The sequence below is a fragment of the Lissotriton helveticus genome, chromosome 1_1, assembly GCF_964261635.1.
Source record: "Lissotriton helveticus chromosome 1_1, aLisHel1.1, whole genome shotgun sequence".
NCBI classification, from domain to species: domain Eukaryota; kingdom Metazoa; phylum Chordata; class Amphibia; order Caudata; family Salamandridae; genus Lissotriton; species Lissotriton helveticus.
The window spans coordinates 807491068-807513123 of record NC_136057.1 but is presented as its reverse complement, the minus strand read 5'-3'; the positions used below and the strand labels follow the sequence as shown (position 1 = coordinate 807513123).

General features: G+C 42.4%; 1 protein-coding gene across 2 annotated transcripts in view; it reads right to left on the bottom strand.

Moving 5' to 3' along the window:
* Positions 1-22056, bottom strand: part of DOCK4 (dedicator of cytokinesis 4) — a 1604094-nt gene that overhangs the window by 1269117 nt on the left and 312921 nt on the right. For both annotated transcript variants that reach the window (XM_078674485.1, XM_078674490.1), the window contains exon 2: positions 4509-4592. In XM_078674485.1, coding sequence (XP_078530611.1) covers positions 4509-4592 — 84 coding nt within the window. The remainder of the gene's footprint in view (positions 1-4508; positions 4593-22056) is intronic.

The window sequence follows — 22056 nt, the reverse complement described above, 5'->3', positions numbered from 1 at the left end:
ACCGATCCTGTGTTAGTTTTGAAGTAAATATCTATAGCTGCGCCCACTGAGGCCCTGAAGGAGGGGTTCTCCAATGCTAAAGGCTGGAGCCTCCACATTCGGGTGGTGTGTTCTATCTTGTGCCCTTGCAGTCGTAGTGTGTGTGGGTTATGGTCCGAATGTGTACAGCCGAGATAGTCCATACTGGTGCAAACTGCCAGAAGTGTTGCATTCCCCACAAAAAGAAATATGCGGACATGCAATCCATGCGGGTGCGAAGAGTAGGAACAAAGGCGTGCCTGCGGGTTTAGGCTTCTAAACATGTTTACCAGACCCAAGTGCCTCAACCACTCCCCTAGGATCCTGGCATTAGATATGGCCGTGGTTTGTTGGAACGGTGGAAAGGACCTATCCAAATTGATGTCCAGCACCGCGTTGAAGTTGCCCCCTAACAACCAGGGAGTATCACACCAACACGACAATATCTCGGACAGTGTGCGCCAAAAGGCTCCCTGTTCCGTATTGGGGACATATATGGAACCCAATACTATTTGTCTCCTGTTTAGATTGCCTTTCGTCAGCACAAAGCGCCCGTATACATCTGTTTCTGTTACCTCTGGTGTATATTGGGTCCCTGGCCGGACTCGTATCAAAGCTCCTCTGGCATATGAGAAGTAACCTGTGGCGAGTATTTGACCCTTCCACCTATGCGGCAATCTACGGATCTCTGGCTGTGCTATGTGTGTCTCCTGCAATACTGCTATATGGGCTGCATTTCTCTTAAGGTACACATAAAGTTCATAACAGGGTGCTGGTGTGTGCATTCCTCTAACATTCTAAGTAATTATGTAGGGGTTGCATGTGTCAGTTGTATAGGATAATAGTGCATGCAAATCAAATGTTTCTGCTTTATTTTCAATATGGAATCTTATCTTTGCCACCTTCCATATCACTGCTCCTATTATTGAACCCAACTTTGCACATTTGTGCAATGCAACTTTTGCAAACCCGGTTTTGGACTGTTTTCTGCTCTTCTGCTCTTCGGTTCCTTAATGGGTAATTTTTAGGTGTGACAATTTTTGTATTAAGTTCTTATTTTGTTAGGTCAACTGCACAGGATTTCTATTACTTGCTCCTACAATTATGCTGCAAAATTCCACAGAAACTTCCATGATTGGAGTTCTCTTCACAAATTTCTAGTTGCTTGTCAACACCATAACAAGGACTAACTTTTGGGTCTGCCAAGCTAACACATTATTCCTAAGCACTTAGTATGATTTTATCCTCTGGACGGTGGTGATCAAAAAATTACTTTTGTAATTAAGGTCTGTAGTTACTTGTTTTTAATTTTGGGCATCTCAGATGACATGGTGAGGACACTCCTTTTTCCACACCACTGGGACTGTACATATTCTATGACTTTGTTCTCTTCGTGACCTGCATTAGCTGAATTTATAATTTCTGTCATACACTCAATCTTTGGAACACCTTTATTTTGAGATACGTCATTGTTGACAAATGTGGCAACTGTGGCATACTATTTCATGAGAAACCCTCAGGCCTTTTTCCAATGATTGTAAGACACTCAGGATTTCACTAGGGTTTTGTTGTAGGGGAAGATAAATCGTCACACAAGACTTGTTGCTTGATTAAAAGGATATTTAATAAGAGCTACAGAGATAAGCTGATGTTCCCATAAAAGTTAACAGGAAAACTGATCTGGCAAACAGCATACATGGAATACAAGTGACGCAAGAATCTAAATGGATCATTCACATTAAAGGGAAAGACCCTACACAGGTGATAAGTGAATACAACAGGTTTCTACAATCTTGATCAGGGAACAGAACCATTTCTTTAGGGGGTATTTCTGTTCTTAGGTTCTTGTCAAGTAGCCTCTTGTTCAACTTGCTGACAGGACTACTCTGTTTTTTGTGGTTGAAGCCTGACTAGAAGAGACTCACATTACTACAGGTTTAGTCTACCAACATGACTTAAGATAGCACTGAGATACAGCTCTGTTAGAATGAATTCCTGGTTCTGATTCTGCTGCTAATTTTGGTCCTGGCGATAAACTTTGTGGGACCGAGGCATCTTACAAATCTTCAGTAGCATCCAAAATATAAAGTTTGGAGTGTCTCTCTTTTCCCCTCCTGGCCCAGGTCGCATTGTGAGGCCTTTATAGGCTTAGTAGTTACTTAAGAGGATAACGTAAATATGTCCTAAGGGTCCCTCTGTTGTAATTGCTCTTTCCATCGCTGTTCAATAACTTACTAAATGTCACCTCATTATTTTCTGAGATAACAGAGCAATTTGAATCAAGTGGAGTCAGATTCCTAGGGCTTCTTCATGCCAATTAACTCCAATTGTCTTGCCCTCTCCTCTTCTCTATCCCAACCCAGCTCTCTACTCATTCTCTTGACCATTTCCACAATCACTGGTATGGGACTGGGCCCAGCTTGTACTTTGGGGTGAATGTTTGGACTGTGCATAAAGCTAAGGGCTCCTCTTCCCACTGTCACCCCCAACCTCAAGGTTCTGCCTCCCTATATATATATATATTGCCTTGTGTTCAGGACAGCAGTCCTTATAAAAAGGTTCGCTATTTTTGCCTGATCTGTCAAACTTTCCATGTGTCCTTGGTGAACTTAACTGAGCCGCATATTATGAAACAATTGAAACACTTAACGTGAAATATAAATGTCAAGTATTAACTGGGTATTCATTAAAGCTGGAGACAAGCAAAGACTGATGGGCCAAAAAAGCCAGCTGGCGTCTCAGAGCAACAGAAAGATAAGCATAAGCATTCTGCTGCCCTCCAAAATGGAGAGCAGTGTGGCATCAGGAGGATGGGCAGAACTGCGATGACTCCTTGACCTTTAGATGGAGTCTCTTACACACCTTCTCTCCAGGGTCTTGCACAGAAAGATGCCAGAGACGGATAACAAGGCACTTTCGTAACTGTCTTGCAATGTCGTACCCCTACATGGGACACAAGGGAAACTTGTAGCACTACGTTTGGTTTTGATAGGGCTGCATGAACATCTCCTATGCAAAAACCCAGTGTCAAGTGCGTGTCTGGTAAAAATCACTGTGTGCAACCTTTAGGGCTCAGAAAATAATAAATTGAATGATTGAACAAAGATGAATCAACTTTCAAGTAGAAGATTGTTAGGTAATTACTGTGAAAGCAAACAAATGAATCTATGCCCCTGCTTCGAAGTTGCACAGTAGTGAGGTCACGATAAAACCACATACAATTTTTCCTTTCCCACCCAGTACATTGCAATTACAAGTACTACCCTGTGGAATGGTGATGGTAAGCGTGGGATGGGTTTTTCCAGTCGTGAAATTTCCTACTGCAAGGGTTTGTTGTGCATACATTGGGCATCTGCTCTGAGCATGTAGTGAATCTATGCCCGGACGTATGGATGAGCGTGAGGGGGGGGCAGAAGTATGGGAAGGAAAGGGAGTCTTTTTCTAGGAGGAACACAACACACAACATGAGACTTGGCGGCTGCTGCTGCAACCAGAGCAGGTGCATTTTTCCAGTCAGGATTGTCAGCAGGAAAAATCCGGTCAGGTTCTCCTACGCATGAGAAAAAACGTAACCACTCATAATCAGGCGGAGCAAAATTACTACATAAAAATATGTGAACATTTTCTACATCTAATTTGTGATCAGGGCACATGACACCATTTACTACCCTATATGAGCAAGGGAGGGGGAGATGCTGTCGCCTCACTAGCCTGTGCACAATGGCGCAGCAGTTGCACTGACGCGGAGAGGACTTTAACCCAGTGCCCTAAAACCCTATCCAGTACTTATTAAACAAAAGCACCAAGGGATGATACAGCACTGGTTCATAAAGGTGCCATGTGCAATGTTGTCCTCCAGGGAGTAAGGGGCAGAAGGTAGAGGATTGATTTGGCAAGTTACCTCAGAATTATCCCCCTTTTGTAGCATCCTATGTCCACAGTTGATGCAATGTGTACCATGTCTGACTTATTCACATGCCGATCAGTGGTACGACCTTTTTGTTGTAGTCATTGGACTTCCTGTAGTCATTGTTATACAATTCGTCTGCTACACCCTCTCCTGTTGAGAACTCGTTTCTGTACTACTGGCAAGCATTTATTCATGATATACACGCTTTGCTCGTATTGTCGACTTTAAAAATGTGCAAAATACTAATAAAAAAAAGGTTTAAACAAAAATAAAGGTGCCATGTGCAAGGATTTAGATGGGAAACACATATTTCCAAACAGCCTCCACACCATCCTGCCTAGGTTTGCTCTATCCTATCCAGGATACACCTCCGTGAAATACAGGCAAAGTATAATTCCAAAACAGAACCGAAACTAAGAGGAGATTAGTAAACAGACATGTATAAATGCAAATGAAATATAATGCATTTGGTTTCCATTGTCATCTTGAAGGACACACCATTAGAAATGCAAACTATGAACACATAAATAATCACACGGGGCCGTTCTGCGTGTTGTGAAGAATAGGAAATGAGGCTCACCGTCACATTTTTCCAGTATCTGCACGGTGTCTCCGATTTCTAACGACAGGCCGTGGGGGACGGTTCCTCGAAAACTGGCAATTACTGAAAGAGAGATTTCAAGGAATTACTGCCTTTCGCCTTCACACTGACCCTTCTCATTAAACATTCAGGAGGCAGACAGCGCACAGGCTTGACAGGTAAACAGATGCATATTATGGGTGAGAGCGAAACTTACCAATTGGAAGACTATTTAGCAGTGATTACAATTTTGCACGTGTTCATCAGACTATAAAATCATCAACCCAATTACCATTACGAGTCTGAGAAGCAGAATACATTGGAAGCTAAACATGATGACACCTGGTATCATCAGAGTCTAAAAACTCAAAAGAACAGCACTGCCAACGTATGCTAATATTACATACACCCCTGCCAATAATGAGGGCTGGAGGGATAGCTTAACTACTGGTCACCGTTATCAACATCACAAATAATTGACAAGTTTTCATAAGTAAACAGTGATTATTTATTGGACCCCCAATGTTAAATGAAATTGTACGTCCACCTTTCTGGTGGGTATCTAGTGAAGCACATCACATTGTAACAAGCAAAAAGGTGAACAAATAAAACTGATAATTTGTTTTGGGTCGTTAGTGTTCTTTGCAGCAGAGTAAGGCCAGCGTTCCAGCCATTTCTAGTCACAGGGTGCAATTGTTATGTTACTGTGAACTGCTTTTATGTTCTGCAAAACACAGACTAGGTGTACAAATGAATATATGTCAACAGCGAAGGTTTACACGGAGGGCTTTCTGCGAATGTCGTCATGGCAAACGTAACTATAGGTGAGTTGTCTATGTCACGCTAAAACAATTATGGAAAACATTCCCTTGCCAATACTTACCCACCCAAAAATGTGTATGTATTCCGTTTTTCTAATTCGAATTAGTTTCTTGGAGAAAACCTTGAGGAAATCTATACAAATTACTCCTTTCTGAACTCAGAATTGTGTCTACATTATCCAGAAAAATATAGTTTGTGGAGGAAACAGGTGTGAAAGCCATGGGTAAGCCTAACAAACTGCAAGTATGTTGAAAACAAAAAAGTAGGAAAAATTAATTACCTCTTAGAAATAGAAAAAAAACGTGGTAACAAATTGGTTCTATGACACAAGTGTGCTTGTTCCTGGAAGCTGGGAAGATGGTGATCCTAGCCCAGCAATCCTTTAGTTTAAGACATTTTAAGAAAAAAATAATGCTTTCTTGCATAGCATGCTTTTCAATAACGCCCCCCCCCCACCCCAAAAAAAAATTGGTTATATTTTGGCTATGTTCTTTGTCCACTTTGTACACAGGATTCTAGGAAACAAGGATGCACATTTGGTGAGGATACATTATGAGGAAACAAAGTTACAGTGTAAACGTTGAGTACCTCAAAAAGCAAAAAAAGGCTCAGCAGAGGGGGTGGAAAAGCCTCAGTAGCTAAGGGGCCAAACGTTAGTCACAACACTAATTCCTACCAAGTAATAAACTAGGTGGAAAAAACGACAACAAACAAATCTGTACATGGTAACACTGAATAGTCAATCTCTTTGTTTTGGAAAAGAGAACACATCTATCAAAATAAATTTATTTGAATGTATACATTGATTCATAGCTTTACAAACAGAAAATATTTTACATACAGAAAACAATGTAAAAAAAATGCAATAGTGGCTTGATTAAAATGTGAAGTAAAAGATCAGAAGGCAACCACTTGATTTAGTTCTAATGAGTGAGACAGTGAAAGGGAAGTGAAATGCATTACTTACTACAGTATTTCCAATGTCCACCTAGTTCAGGTTGGGTTCACTGATGCAACACTCATCAGACAGAATGGAAGCCAGAAACCATTCTAGCCCTCTGAGTAAATACAAATTTACTGACAGTGCCTTGAGGTCATGATCGTGCCTAGACTGTTGACAAGAACATTGACTGAAATTCATTTGAGGTACAGAGTAGTTTAGAGATGAGTAGGCAGTGTAAAGTGTGGTTCTTAAGGGAAGGCTGGGAATGTAGAACCAGATTCATTGCTCCAGGTTTTAGGACATGAATGACTTTTATGTCCTAGAATACAAACACAGTCAGTGGATCTGTGGTAGATGGTAAGTCAGGCTTCTAATTGCATGGAATAGGAGCCCAACAAGCAGTGGTGGTGAGAATGTTGTCAGACTCCCTTCGCTATCAACGTGGACACCTCAGTTTCATGAACAGATCATGATTGAGCTATAGTGAAACAAAAAGAGATGACAGGCCTGGCACAGTAAAGAATTTTAATTAACTGGATTTCAGTCTTGACTGGGATCTATTGATCTAGCGTTAAGACTGTGTGGAGAGATGACAGAATGTGGGACACACACGTAACACCACCACATGGGAATAATTGAATCTCCCCGGTATTGGAGGAAAGAGCAGCACATTGCCACATAAGGTTGTGCCTGAGGAAGGGGTAGAAATAAAGTATATGTGTGTTGTAGTGTGGGGAAGAGGGTTAATGCCTGGGGCTTTCCTTGGGAGGATGAGCAGGACAGCTTCCGTGGGTACTGTTTGAGGTGGGTGGGCAAAATGACATTTTTGTTTGCTGGAGACAGGGAACCATGTGTGGATAATGTAAGGAAGGGACAGAAAGCAAGTTATGAGTACCAAGGTGGTGCAATTGCAGGAAACATGGTATCAATGTAACAGGGAGGTGTAAGGGCAGAATGCCCGTTATGAGGTTTGAGGGTATGGGGCGCGATACCAAGTATTAGTCTGTTTTAGGGCAGGGGACCAATACTTTAGGTTTGTGTGTTTAGTGGTGGATAGATTTCTGCCTACCAGTTGATATTAAATCACTAAGGGGCACATGTATCAAAGTACAGTTTTGCGAGTCTTTAATAGTGATTTTTTGTGAATCGCTATTAAGGACTCGCAAACTGCTATGTAGGTAGGATTCGCATTTGAAATAGCAATTCCTACACATTCCTTAATTGCGACTCGCAAATTGCCATGAGGCCCATAGGAATGAATGGGAATTGCGTGCGCAATTAGCGAATACCCCATAGGTACTCGCTAATTGCGCACGCAATTTTAAGGGTGCAAGGGTTCCAAAAGGATACCCTGTTGCACCCCTGAAATGTGTATGTGGCGCACATACTTGCCCTAAGGGCATGTATGTGTGCCACATGGCACTTTGAAAAAAAGCAATAAAGTGCTTTTTTCTAGGAAATTGCAAATTACCACCAACTTGAAGTTGGTGGTATTTTGCGATTCTTTAAGGCAATATCGCAATTTGCGATGCCTACTGGCATAGCATTTAGGGAATCGCAAATTGCGATTCTCTTAATGCATGCGCAAAATAGGGAATCGTAATTTTTGCGATTCCTTATTTTGCAAGTAGGTTTTTGCCTACCTACACTGTACACAGCTAAATTGTGATCGCAAACGTTTGCGATCACAATTTAGCTTGATACATCTGGCCCTTAGAACCTATTTTACCAGTGCCGAGATTCTAGTTAGGAGCCCATTCAATCGTGCTAGTTTTAGTTTTGGTTCATTTCAAATAAACCTATAGGCCACCTGAGAGATTAACTCAAGCCTAATAATACATACTTTTGAGTTGACATGGGGGGGCGTATAGGAACCATGGGTGTGATTGTGCCTAGGGTGAGCCTAAATACCAATGGTTATATACCAGTGAATGTATTCTGAAAAATTATATTCAGTGCCACAGGATGCTCTATGTACAAGCCACAACATTTGCCAATCCATGCCATAATATTTCAAGGAATTTCCAATTTAGAATTTTACTCAGAATCAATCAGCATAGCTAGAAAGGTCCAGTAGAGGGCATTCCTAGTTACTTCCAGAACTGTTGTAGCTTTAATGAATGTGACATGATCTACAGTATCCAAGTCAAAATAGAGGGTACAAATATATGACCAAAGCAGGTGGTAGCAGAGGATCTTTACCTCTTGACAGAGTGTTACTAACTACAAAATCTAAGGACTCCTTCAACAAAAAAATGTGTCATATGCCAAACTAATCCGTAAGAAAAGCCACCATCAACTGCGGCTGAACAGAGGAGCACTTGAGATACGGTAAGACGAAGTTAACAAAACACTTGAAACGGATGGGTGAAGCGGATCAATAATTTTTTTCATTATAACAAGTTGTATACAATGGAAAAAAGCTTGGGATAGCAGAAACCAGCGAGCTGAATGTATGTGCTTCGGATCTGTAGGCCCAACCGAACTGAAAGTGTGCATACATTCGAAAATATGAGTAGCTGATCTAACAGCGAGCTGAATGTATGTGCAGCGGATCTGTAGGCCCACCTGAACTGAAAGTGTGCATACATTCGAAAATATGAATGTACGAGTTCCCAGCAGCAACGTAACCAACAGCCTCCAGGTAAGTGTACTCTCTTTGAAAAAGCAAATTAAGTTTTAAAGCCATTTTTGAGTGCTGGCTACGAGTTCACACTCAATGAGATCAGAGAAATAATGGTCCACATGGATGAAACTGCATTGATCCATAATAATGAAAGTAAGATTTTTCTGGTGAGAATGCACAATAGCAGAATTCGTTTTTGTCCGTCTAACAAAAAGAATGAGCCACCTTTGGTGTTCTCGGCTGATGTGACTCCTTAAGTTCTTCTGCCAAAATAACATCACAGGATGCAGTAAAATCAACAGGAACCACTTTACGAAAAGTCCTCAAAGATTTAGATTCTGGACTTAATGACACATTTTGTGATGCCCCAGAGATCCCCAAATCATCAGAGCCACCAAGAATGCCTGATGCCTGATGTTGTCTTAACATTTTCTACATCAGTGATTAATATCAGAAAAGCAAAACTGTTACAAATTAAAGTTCTTGAGTTTGGAAAAGAAACCGACAACATTGATGATGGCTTTGAAGATATAAGCGAAGAAGTGCAAGACATTCTACTGAACCACTGTGCAAATGTACTGTCTTTCCCAAATCATGTTTTATTAATTACATCACGGCAAAATGAAAACTCTGCTAAACATGATGAATGCCCACGCAATCTGTGAAAAGGGCAAAAGTACAGAGCTAATTACTTCAATTAATAGAATAGGTGTAACAATATGTTATAATGACATAGAACGGAGCAGGAACTTGTTAGCAGCTCATGCTGTATAATCTTATGAATCCGACAGCACACCACTTCCAAGTCACTTTACAAGAAAAGGATTTACAATTGCTGGTCTTGATAATATTGAATTTGAAGACAGCTCTTCTTTGTCTGGAACATCCAGCACACATGATACTGCCATGCACCTTTTCAGGACTATACCAATGAAGTAGCAGCTGGAAACCAAGCTCTGTCAGCTGTAGGCATAAACAAACAAAGCTGCAAATTTATAATCCAACTGCCTAGCCAACATGTGCAAAATCACTACAAGCCGTCTACCAGGAAGTTTCAAAGTGGCTGAAGACGTGGATCTTCTTCTACCTGATGCTGCAGCCCGCAAACCTGATTTAATAGATTTTATTATATCGCTTACTTGGTGTGGACTGAAGGATGAAGAAAAGCCAGTTCCTCCGTGGGCTGGAATTGATGCTCTAATCCCCTAGAATACAGTCCCACTGAAGAAGGTTGGGATTTTATCAGTAATAGCATCTCCAGTCACAAACTACGTAACAGTAAACACAGCTCTAAACAATTTCCAAAATGTACATCCTCAGCTTTGAGACCAGAATATCCTGCCAATTTTCTGCTGTGAAAGTGTTTTCTGTATTGTAGCTGACATTTTTATGAGCAAACCAGTAGAATTTGATTATCTTTTTATCCAATGATGGGCGTTTTCCACATTACAAAAGTTGCGTTGTAGTGTGCAAGAAGATATCTCAATGGATGTGGCATTGACGATGCACTTATTGAGGCTGAAATCTTTAGAAGCAAAACTGTCCAGTCAGTATTGAGTGGAACTGGTTATGTTAGTTTGTTACAAGGTATGCTAATCATATCTGAGGCTAAAGAAACATTGTGTTGGAATGCTTTCTGGACTAGAATGACAAATTAGGTTTAGCACATCTTTTCTCTGAAGTGAACAAGGCACAGGGTGTACTTCATTCAAAAGACATAATGCAAATCCAAGCAATGTTCAATACACTCAGTTCAAAATCAGGAAACCTGAAAACCAAGTTTGTAGAGTTTGTCAAAGAATGTGAAGAAAAATCAGAGCTTTGCAAGTACTGGGGAAATGTTTTACACATGATAATTGTATTGAAAAACTTGGTACATGCTGATCGTGAAGGTGATTGAGAGCTGCACATGAAGACTGTGGAGTCACTGATTATAGTGTTTCACAAATTTGATTGCATAAACTAAGAGGAAAAGCTGTTAGGCATAATCACTAAAGCTAAACTTCTAAGCTTTAATTGCCATAGTAAGAGTTTTGTCCAACCAGCCACTACAAAACAGGTTACAGAAAAACAACGTTTGCAAGCACATAGAGAAATGTATGTAGCAAAAGAAAGGGGTGAATTTATCAAGGTTATTCTGTTGCATGATCTTCTTCCAACAAATACATTATTTGATGGAGATGCTGCAACCAAACCAGTAAAGCACAAACTTGTGCAAGAGCTCGAAACAAAGATTTCAACTAAAGAATTTCGAGTCAAAAAGGTGTCCTCATTGAAAACTGCTGTTGTTGTGGGCTGTATGTCACAATGGCGAATGGGAATGGTCAAGATTTCATCCATGCAAAACTTCGGAGATGTCATTCAGACTGTTCTACAGATATCAAAGTCAGTGTGCACCTTGCAAAAACTGCATATTGTCTTTGACAATTATCTTGAACTATCTGTCAAAGAATGTGAGATAATCACACAAATGTCTACAAGTGGGAGAAATGACCTTACTTGGATCAAAAATTCGACACCTATATCTGTGCAACTCCATAAATTCTGGTCCTCAAAATCGATTAAGATGAACTTTATTAGATCTGTGGGGTCTCTAGTTGGCAATGGTATATAACTTTGTCCAAATAGGGACCCTTGCTTCTAAGTCAGGATAAGGGGATTACACAACTGGATACCCCCTGCTCACCCCCTTAGTAGCTTGGCACGAGCAGTCAGGCTTATATCAGAAGCATTTGTGAATATACACAGTAATACAGTGAAAACACTACAGACGGACACAACACAGGTTTCATAAAAATAAATATTCTTTATACAGACTTAACACAAGACCACAAACGACAAAAATCCACAATACTGTACTTAAGATTGACTTAAAGATGGTAAAAGTTGCTTTGTTCAAGTTGGTAATAAATGCGACACAGTTCTCACAAAAGTACCTGAATGCATAACGCAAAACAAACAAAAGGCTCGCAGAGAGAGATGCGTTGGTTCCGTGCTCCGGGGGAAATGATGTGTCGCGCCTCAATGGTTGCGCAGAGTAGGGGATGCGTCGTGATCCTTACCGGTGCGGGAGTGATGCGTAGGTCCTCGGCCTGCGGCCCGGTTGCAATGCGCAAGATGGTGCCTCGATGCAATGCAACAACCCTGGTGCGATGCGAGAAGATGGCGCCCTTGATGCGACGATGATGCGTTCACGCTCTGGCAGCCTTGCGACGACTCTGTACTTTGGAGCCGCGACAGACCCTGCGACACACTTCTCCGGCGATGCAATGGCGACCCTCTCGATGGAGTCACGCTTCTCCGGCGTTGCGACAGCAGACAGCTTCAACGAAAACACGCTTCCTGGGAGATGCGGCAGCGGCACGCTTCTCCGGCGATGCGACGACTACAGCTGCGGCGGCGTCACGCTTCTTCTCGCTGTGTCGCGCTTCCAGCTCCCAGCGACACACAGGCTTCTGCAGATAGAATTCCCAGCAAGGTTTCAGAGGGGAGCTGGAGCTGAAGTCTTTTGTACCTGAAACTTCAGCAGGAGACAAGCACAAGTTCAAGCCCTTGGAGTAATATTCTGCAAGATGATGAAAGTCCTTAAAAAGTTCCTTCTCCTTTCCATGGCAATAAAGAAACCACTGCAGGCCAACTCAGCAAACAACTCACTGGCAGAGGGGCAGTCCAAACTCCTGCAGCTTCCTTGGTTCTTCTCCTTGGCAAAAGGTTCGTCTTGTTCCCAGAAGTGATCTAAAGTTCTTGGGTCTGGGTCCCAATATTTATACTGCTTTTCTCTTATTTCTCTGATGGCAGAGGGGCCTTTGCCCAGTCAAACCAGTTCTGGAGCATTCGGTTTACATGACTCCTTCTTTCCTTTCACAGTGCAGGGTAGAACTATCAGACGCCCCACAGGAGGTGGAGCCAGCATTGTGAGGGGAAAACACGGCCCTGGAGCACTTTGTTTACATGATTCCTTCTCTTCTTTCACAGTGCAGGGCAGACACATTAGCCGCACCTCAGGGGATGGAGCCAGCATTGTAGAGGGAAGGCCCAGCCCTATTCAGGTCCCAGGTGCAACTCCTCCCTCCCATCTAGATGCAGATCTCCCTATTCACCACTGGGCTGACTCATTCTGTCTCCTGGAATCCCCCAGCCCTGTCACTCAAACTCCAGACAGGAAATACACAACCTAGCAGAGGCAGGCCTGGATAGTTAGACAAGAAAATACCTACTTTCTAAAAGTGGTATTTTAAAACACAGAATGTTAAAACCAACTTTACTAAAATATTTATTTTATCATTCTGAATTCAGGCATACTAAATTCGAATTTCTACCATGTTCCCTGAGTCAGTTAGGATTATAAGATGTAATAATCGAACTGCCCATCCTGGCCTTTGGAGAACAGGTAGCCTTGCAATAGTGAAAAACTAAAATGGCTGTAATTCACTAACCTTATCCTTACAATGCAACCTGCCATTGGGGCTACCATAGGGGTGTGTGATAGGAAGAAAAGGGAAGGTTTAGGGACTGGCGAGTGGGTGCACTGGCCAAGTCGACATGGCAGTACTAGACTGCACATAGGCTCTGCAATAGCAGGCCTTTACAAGCTGCTTCTGTGGGTGGCACAACCGGTGCTGCAAGCCCACCAGCAGTATTTGATTTACAACCCCTGGACACACATGGTGCACTGTACTAGGGTCTGACAAGTAAATCAAATTACCCAATCATGGAATCACTAATTAGTACATCAATTTAACATAGAGAGCACTTGCACTGTGGCACTGAATAGCAGTGGCACAGTGCCCAAAGCTTATAATCAGCAAAAACATATAAAAAACAGAGGAGACAATCAGTAAAAATGGAAGGGAGACTCACGTCAATGATGCCAGGTCTAACGAACTTGGAGATGTTAACTTGCCCAAAAATTGCTGATGCTTCAGTAAACACTGGATTTCCAATTATTGCAAGTGGAATGATTGCCAATGAGGAGTTGGTGTCTGCAGAGATATATTCAAAGGGTATTGTTCAAGAACTTAAGAGCAAATTGGAGGAAGCTGACCTTCATGTTGTGCCACAGGTTGAGTGAGCTGTGCGAAATGGGTCCAATCGATTCACTGTATTGTCAAATAACACAGATGTTATTATTATGGTACTAGGATTTGTTGCAATGTTCATAAGTCAATGTGTCAGCGTTATGGATAAGTTATGGAACAGACGAGAAAAGACACTTAATCCCATTTCATATTCTGTACCAGAAACTTGAACCAGAGCTGCCCAGTGTTCTTTTCAATGCACATATTCTTACTGGTGATAAACACTATGAGTAAAACTGGAACAAAGCTTGGAGCTTCAACTGCTGAACCTGTGAAGTTTCTAAAAATATTGGTTGAAACAGAAAAAGAAGTTCAAGAGATCAGTTCAGCTAAGTGACCTTCCACCGACATCATATTCTGTGTGGACACATTAAAAGAGCGTTCTACTTGATCAGAAAATGTGTACATGTATTGGATCATGCATATGTAGAGAAAGATCTATATGAATTAGGTTGGGAAGATATTGATGGGGTGCTAAAACCTACAAAACTTTGAAATCATCTACCCACAGAACTTACACGTGCATGTACTTGCAATACCTGTGCTACAAAAAGATGTCCCTGTCATTATGCTCTTTTCAATTGTTCAACATTCTGCAAATGTACCACGAGCAATTGCTGAAACTAATAAAGTGACATATAAATATGTATCTAAAACAGGAGTGATACATTTCATATTCAGATCATAAACATTGTTTCGTGTATACATAAAAGGATTAAAATACATTATTATTTGTTTCATTTCTATATGTGTCTCTTCCTCTATTATAACCGCCATTTTGGCAAATTGCGGAAGGGTTGCTCTGAGAGTTATTTTTTGTCTCTATAAGACAAAAATCTTTGTTTGAGATCAAAATGAAGTATATAGGTCTCATGAAGTATATAGGTCTATAGGTCTCCTGAAATATTACATCATCACTGCAACACATCCGCCATTTTTAAAAATGACACTATGGAAATTTATGACCATATCATCAATGTCTACCCAAGCTAAATTTCTACTCTTATGATCCAACAAAACAATTAAAAAATGAAAGGGTCTGGACAACAGTTGTTTTACACAAGTATATCAAGGGGGCGAAATTAAGAACCCCAATTTAAGATACTCAATTTGTCAACCTTCTGTAGGATGGAAGATTGAGCTGGTTTGTCGGAATTTCAAAATTATAAGCCTGTCAATCACCGCTTTGCTACAGCAACAAACATTCAAATCTTTGCATTCTGTCGTTTACAATGTACAATTTCCTTGCATACATGATTTTGGCTTAAGGGCTTTCCATGGTGCTCAATGCATGCAAAAATGTACCAGCCTCACAATTACTACACCAAAAAATTAAACGATCGCTAACTGTCCAAAAATGATATCGTTCAAGAATTACAGCATGTGCGCCTGCATATACTGACACAATGTATGCAATCTCGGACCCCTCCCGCTAAGCTTGAGGCGGATGCTGGGTGCGGGCGAGTGGGTGCCTAATCGGCTGACTGGTAGCTGACTACTAGCTGCATTTTACATTTGTGTGCTTTGCGCTGACTGCTAGCGCTTTTAAACATCGAACCTGCATTGTACTGTTTTTAAATGTGTATTCTTCATTCTATTTCGTTACCTGAGGCGGAAAACCGGGTAACATCTTGCTCTTTGCTTTCTTTGCACGATCTTCTTTTGTACCCCTCTGCCTCTTGGCAGCTGAGCCGCGCCAGACTTTCTTTCACTGTCCCTTACCCTCACCCTCACCCTCATGGCCGAATTGGGGACGTAGTGTATTCTGGGACCTGTAGGCTCCTCACATTGGTAGCGGCCATCTTGAGGGGAGCCAGGCACGCTGGTTGGCTGACTAGTGGTGCGGTCTCTCGCCTGCGACGCCATAAATTTAGAGGCCCTCTGCTCCGCGCAGCGGACGCGCCTCTTGAGCACCAAAGGAGCGCCTAAGGTAAGCCCGTCTGCGCCCGTCAGCGTCCCGGAGGCGGTCGGGTGCGGGCGGGGCTGGAGTGCCGCTCCTAACTAGCTGGTAATATGGTGAAATATACGGCAAACGAACTTACCACTCTTAGGGGTAAGGCGGGTAATTGTTGTACTGTTTTCGCCTGTCGACCAAAAGGCAGAAGGCGATGTCCAGGATGCGGTTGGCTACCGGGCAACGCCCCCATTTCCACCCCCAATAGCCCGCCTATGGCGAGCTCTTGCTTACTCCTGAACACTAGATCTGTGAGTAAACATGCCTTAGAACTGTATAATCTTTTGTCCGAGTCCAAACCCATCTGTCTCTTCCTTACTGAGACACGGCTGGGTGACTGCTCGGGCCCTGACATAGCCACTGCAATCCCTCCTAACTATGTTATTTTCAGGAAGGATAGGGCCAGCGGAAGGGGTGGTGGCGTCGCGATGGTGGTGGACAAGCGTTTCACATGCTCCATCAGTCAAACCAACGACATTCAAGGGTGTGAGTCCTTGGGTTTCTCCTTATCCGTGTCCCCTCATCAATCCTGTGCAGGGCTACTGATTTACAGACCCCCCCGGTCCTATTGGCTCCTTTCATGAAGAGCTCCAGGCGGTGGTCTCGGCACTTTGCCTAAAAACTGATCACTGTCTGCTTCTGGGGGATTTTAACATTCATATGGACATGAAGAACGATGTTGATACTTTAACATTCATATGGACATGAAGAACGATGTTGATACTATTTAAATTTCTGACACCACATCTCCGTTGGGTCTCATCCCCTATCTCTCCTTCCCCACACACAACAAAGGCCACACGCTCGATCAAGTTTTTTCCACTATCTCGATAGACATTTCTACCCCTGTCCCTGTCCTATGGTCGGACCATTACCTTGTGAATTTTCATATCCTCCATTCTGACAAACCTGCGTCCAGTATACATGGTCGCCTTTTTCAGACCTCTCGAGCCTATCATCGAGTTTCTTCTGACATGCTGGCACAAGCACTCTTATCCCATCCTTGCCAGCTGTCAGGCAGGCTTGAGGCGGATCTGGATCTCCTGCAAGCTTGATTTGTGGAGAGACTGGACGAGCTAGCCCCTGTGACGACTTCTCGCAAGCTCGCCTGCCGCGCCTCTGCCCCTTGGTTTACTGCTGTATTGTCTGAGAAGCAGCGGCAGTGTAAGAAAGCTGAAAGAGCTTGGCGGCACCATTATGATCTTTCAGCCAAGTTGGCTTATAGGGAATCTATTAAATCATACCATAGCGACATTATGTTGGAGAAGAAAGCCTATTTTGCTAGAAGAATCGAAGCTGCCACTAACACCAGTAAAGAAATATTTTCAATCGTCAAGGAATTCACTTCTCCCATTATGAGCACGTCTATATGCTCTCATGCTGAATCTTGGGTCATCCAACTAGCCGATTTCTTCGCCAATAAAATGAAGTCCATTCAGGACTCCTTTCCGCCCTTCGGTGCGGTGGCAGCTCGCTGTACTAGTGCCCTCCCTTCTCCGCTTCTGAATATCGGGGGTCCCACCCTTTCAAAATTCCCTTTTTTTGTCCTGTTCATCCTCGCTGGACCTTCTCACCAAACTGAAGTCAGGCTCCCCTCTGGATCCTTGCCCGGACAAATTTTTTGCAAAAATTGCACAAGTGATTAACCCCCTCATTAATCCTGTGCTTAATCTATCACTCAGCATGGGAGTGGTCCCTCCGGCTTGGAAGCAGGCCCTTATTTTGCCGCTTCTGAAAAAGCCTAATCTGGACCCTACGACACACGCCAATTACAGACCCATCTCTCTTCTCCCAGCTTTCGCCAAGGTCGTGGAGAAGCATGTTCATTCTTCCCTCTCCAACTTCCTTTAGACTAATAACATCTTGCATTGCACCCAGTCCGGCTTCCGTGCTAATATGAGCACGGAGACGGCGCTGTTGGAAGTTACAGAGGCAATTAAGGAGGTCCTGGATCAGGGGGGGCAAGGCGATGTTGGTGATGCTGGATTTATCGGCGGCCTTTGACACCGTCCCCCACTGCGGTCTCCTTTCAAGACTCAGTGAGATTGGTCTGCGGTGTTCAGCTGGTTTGAGTCCTTTCTAGCAGGCCGCCGTCAAACGGTCTGGGCTCCTACCGTTCTCAGCAGTGGTGCCGCCATTGGAGGTAGGGGGCCCTCAGGGCTCAATTTTGAGCCCTACCCTATTTAACATCTACATGGCCCCCTTGGCGGCACTGGCGGAGTCGTATGGTGCCCAGATCGTTTCATATGCTGATGACACCCAGCTCCTCTTCACCTGCGAGAAGGGTTCCGACTTCAATGGTGAGAGTATCCGAAGTTGCCTTGGGGCTGTGTTTGAATGGTTCCAGCTTAACAGCCTCAAGTGCAACTCTGATAAATCTGAGGTGCTCTTTTTTGGCTGCCCATCTGACCCTAGATGGCACTCTTGGTGGCCTTCGGCCATGTTCCCTCCTTCAGCTGCTTCATCCACGGCCAAGAATCTTGGAGTGAAGATCGACAATGGCCTCACCCTGAAGCCCCAGATTCTCTGCCTGGCTGGAAAATGCTTTGGTCTTCTTAAAATGATCAGGAAATTTCTCCCTCTGCTCTCACAGGCTCACAGAAAATTACAGTGCAGGCTCTCATAGGCTCTCGTTTAGATTATGCGAACGTGCTTTATCTCGGACTTCCGGAGTATCTTCATTCACGCTTGGAAATAGTCCAAAATTCGGCCGCGTGAGCCATTTTTGGCCTTCATCGGATCAGCCATCCAGATCGCTTAGGTCAGCTTCGCTGGCCTTGGCGTCTGTTCCTGTTATTAGGCGAGCACGCATTGGTGGCCTTTCTTTCAGACGCCTGGAGCCACAATTGTGGAATGCCTTGCCAGTGTCTCTGAGAAGGAATGTCAACCTGTTAGCCTTCAGGAAAGATCTTAAGACCTGGTTGTTTGTTCAGTAGTGCCTGTCATCTGCCGCCTGCCTCTGTTCCGCTTTGGGTTTGAAGCGCCGGGACACTCCTCGGAGTAGCTGAGCACTATATAAAACTCACCCTAACATTGAATGTTGCTAAAGTACATTGCCAAATGTTTTAAAAATTAAATCCTTGTGAAACACACGATTAAGTCAGAAAGCTCTATCACAATACTAATCAAAATTAATTAAAAGCTGTCATGCACCAAATTTTCATGCAATTTGATACACAGAGAATTATATTGACAGTGAGTGTTAACACACACGTCTCACATATACTGTCAAACAACGGACCACAGTAAATGAAAATTAGGCCTTATGACAGAATGAAAACATTTTAAAATAGGTGGTAGATTTCTGAATCGAAAACAAATTATCGAGAAAGTTAAAACTATCTTATTACACTATTAATTTCTAGAATGATAAAAAATAATCATTTATGTCTGAAATAAAAGAACAAGTCAGGGTACTGCTTTCTGCAAGAGGATAGAAAGTATTTTAAGACAAAGAGCAATAGCTATAATAAGTCATAATTGTCTCAAACATACACTGTTTTCAGGGATATTACAATGAATCGGGCCGAGACAGCTAAAATATACACATATCTAGATATAGCAGAGTTTTCAATGAAAAAGAGTAAATGTCTCAGATGTGCTCATGGAAGATATTTTAAAACAGAATTAGAGACACTCCAACCACAATTTGATATTAAAAAAAGTAAAAGTGGTGTCATTTCAATAACAACACAGGGACTGGTGTGAGATTATTAGATTTGGGGATAAATAAAGTTTTCGCCATCATTCAGATGGCAAAATGTATAAGTCAATGCCATTAAACATATTCTTCCAACTTCCAGATTAAAGCATACAGAACTTAAGTTGTCATACCCATAAGTAAAATAAAAACTTGCCAAAGCTAAATACCACTGAGTCAATCTAAACATCCCAATCTCTTCCTTCCACAGATTAAGTACTAATAGCTAGAAATGGTCATTCCTAGACAGGAAAATGTACCAGGAGAGTGTGCCATCATAAAATAAAAATCTAGATTTTAAGGGCATAATAGGGAAGTCAAGGGTGCAGGGAGGAATCTGTTAAGACAACATAGGGTATGTACATGTGCTTTTGTGTATGTTTGAAATGCACCTGTCATTTCTAGTCACAGCTTGAAGTTGGAAACTAATGTCAGAGTCCTGATATGGATTAGCAATTAGCTTGTCATCTATACCTTTGCATTTTCCAATGCCCGCATGTGTTCGAGGCATTAACACATATATTAGAAACACCATAAAGAACAGCAGCTATCTATGTAATTTTTGAAAGAATTGGAACACTATTGGGCCTATTAGGATAGCGAGCACACTTTCGTCTGCCTGCCACCCTTGCGGTGCTGAGACCGGCCGCCAGTGGTGTGGCGGTCCCGCACCGGCAATTAGGATGCCACCGCAACGGTGGTGGTGGCATACCCCATCCACAACATTGTGGCGGGCGGTGCACACAGCACTGCCCGCCACAATGCTGTGGCTCCACTATATTCATTTGCATGCACAACGTGGCAGGCAATGTGCGGTGCCTGCCACGTCGTCCATGCAAATGCAGGGAGGTACCATAGGTACCTCCCCACGTCCCCCCCCAAACCCCTAACATCCAGGAGGCCCGCAACGGTCCACCAACCCAGGAATCTGCATGCCTTTCCATGGCGGCAATGCCGCCACGTAAAGGCTGCTTCCTGCTGGCATCCTAATATGGCTGGCGGAGTCTAGCAGACACGCCACCGTATGCAACCCGTCCGCCGTGGCCCCTGCCCCCCGCCATAATAATATGGCGGGGGGAAATGGGAGGCGGGCGGGGGAGGATGTAGGGCAGATCGCCGCTTGGAGGTCCACCCTACATCCTAATAGACCCCTAATTATTGAATGACTAACAGTTGTCCCCCTTCATGAGTATCCCTCACTGTGGCTCGATGAATCCGTGAAGTACAGCATATCAGTGGCAAGAAACACTTTGTAGCAAAAATAAAATTTACCATCTTGAGAAGACTTGATAAAGAAACAAAATCAAGTGCTGTTTTCATAGAGATCTTTTGCAATATGAATCACAGGACTCACCACTGCAGACAATCAGTTTAACTTTTTTGCATAATAGGTAAACACCTACTTACAAATACATAATACAAATAAATACAATATGCTAAAAAATTAAAACATGTTTCAAAGTTATCATATTAAACTTATGGTAACACAATGATCAGTGTATATCATCCATTCTGATAGCATCAGCCCTTATAAGATAGACATCTGATTTAGCTATGGTGATAGTTCTTTTGACAGTAACACTATAAAGTAAATTACCTAATGCAAAGTCTAAAAATCGGACTAAACAAGCAAAGAATAGATTACAGTTAAAAAAACCTGACTGTTGCATTAATTGAATGTTTATCAACTAGTCAAATCGTTTTTATCAAAACTTGCTTCTGGAATAATTTAATCCAGGACAGATACATAAAAAGTTCCAGTTTTTTATCATTCAAATTGCAGATTCAAGATTTTTTTTCATACTTCTAACCCAACAAAGCCTAAGTTGTGGTTAAACCTAATAATTCAACTTGTCAAAAATAAAACCTAATGTAACCATGATGACTTGTTGCAAACTACGTTATGATCATTTTTTAAAGTTTTACTTATCATATCGTGGAGCTATCTTGCAACAACTCTTCAGACAGACTATAGCTCATCCTTGTTTATATTGAGCGATTCTACATTTTACTTCTATTCTGTCTTTTGACTAATAGCTCATCAGTCTATACATCAAGAATATCATATATAGCAAAACATTTAGATAGATTTCTTAAATAGTTTCTAAAGCCCTGCTCCTTTCTCAATTTTGGTCCAAAAGTGATTCAGTCACCATCACTTTACTCTTAAGTAATACAGCAAACTCGTGTGATGCACTAGGTTGCGCATCACTGGTGACCCCAATTCTAATGTAAGCAAAGCGTGTGGCATGGACCTTCTTAAATTAAACAATAGGCATATAAAACTGCATTCATTTGTGTCCAGATGTTTAAATTCTCTTGATTGACCATACAAGAGTATAATGAATTCACATCTGATTTCCATGTCCACAGCTGCAAAAGGGTGTTCAACAGATAAGCCTCCATATTTAGTATTACATTTCTT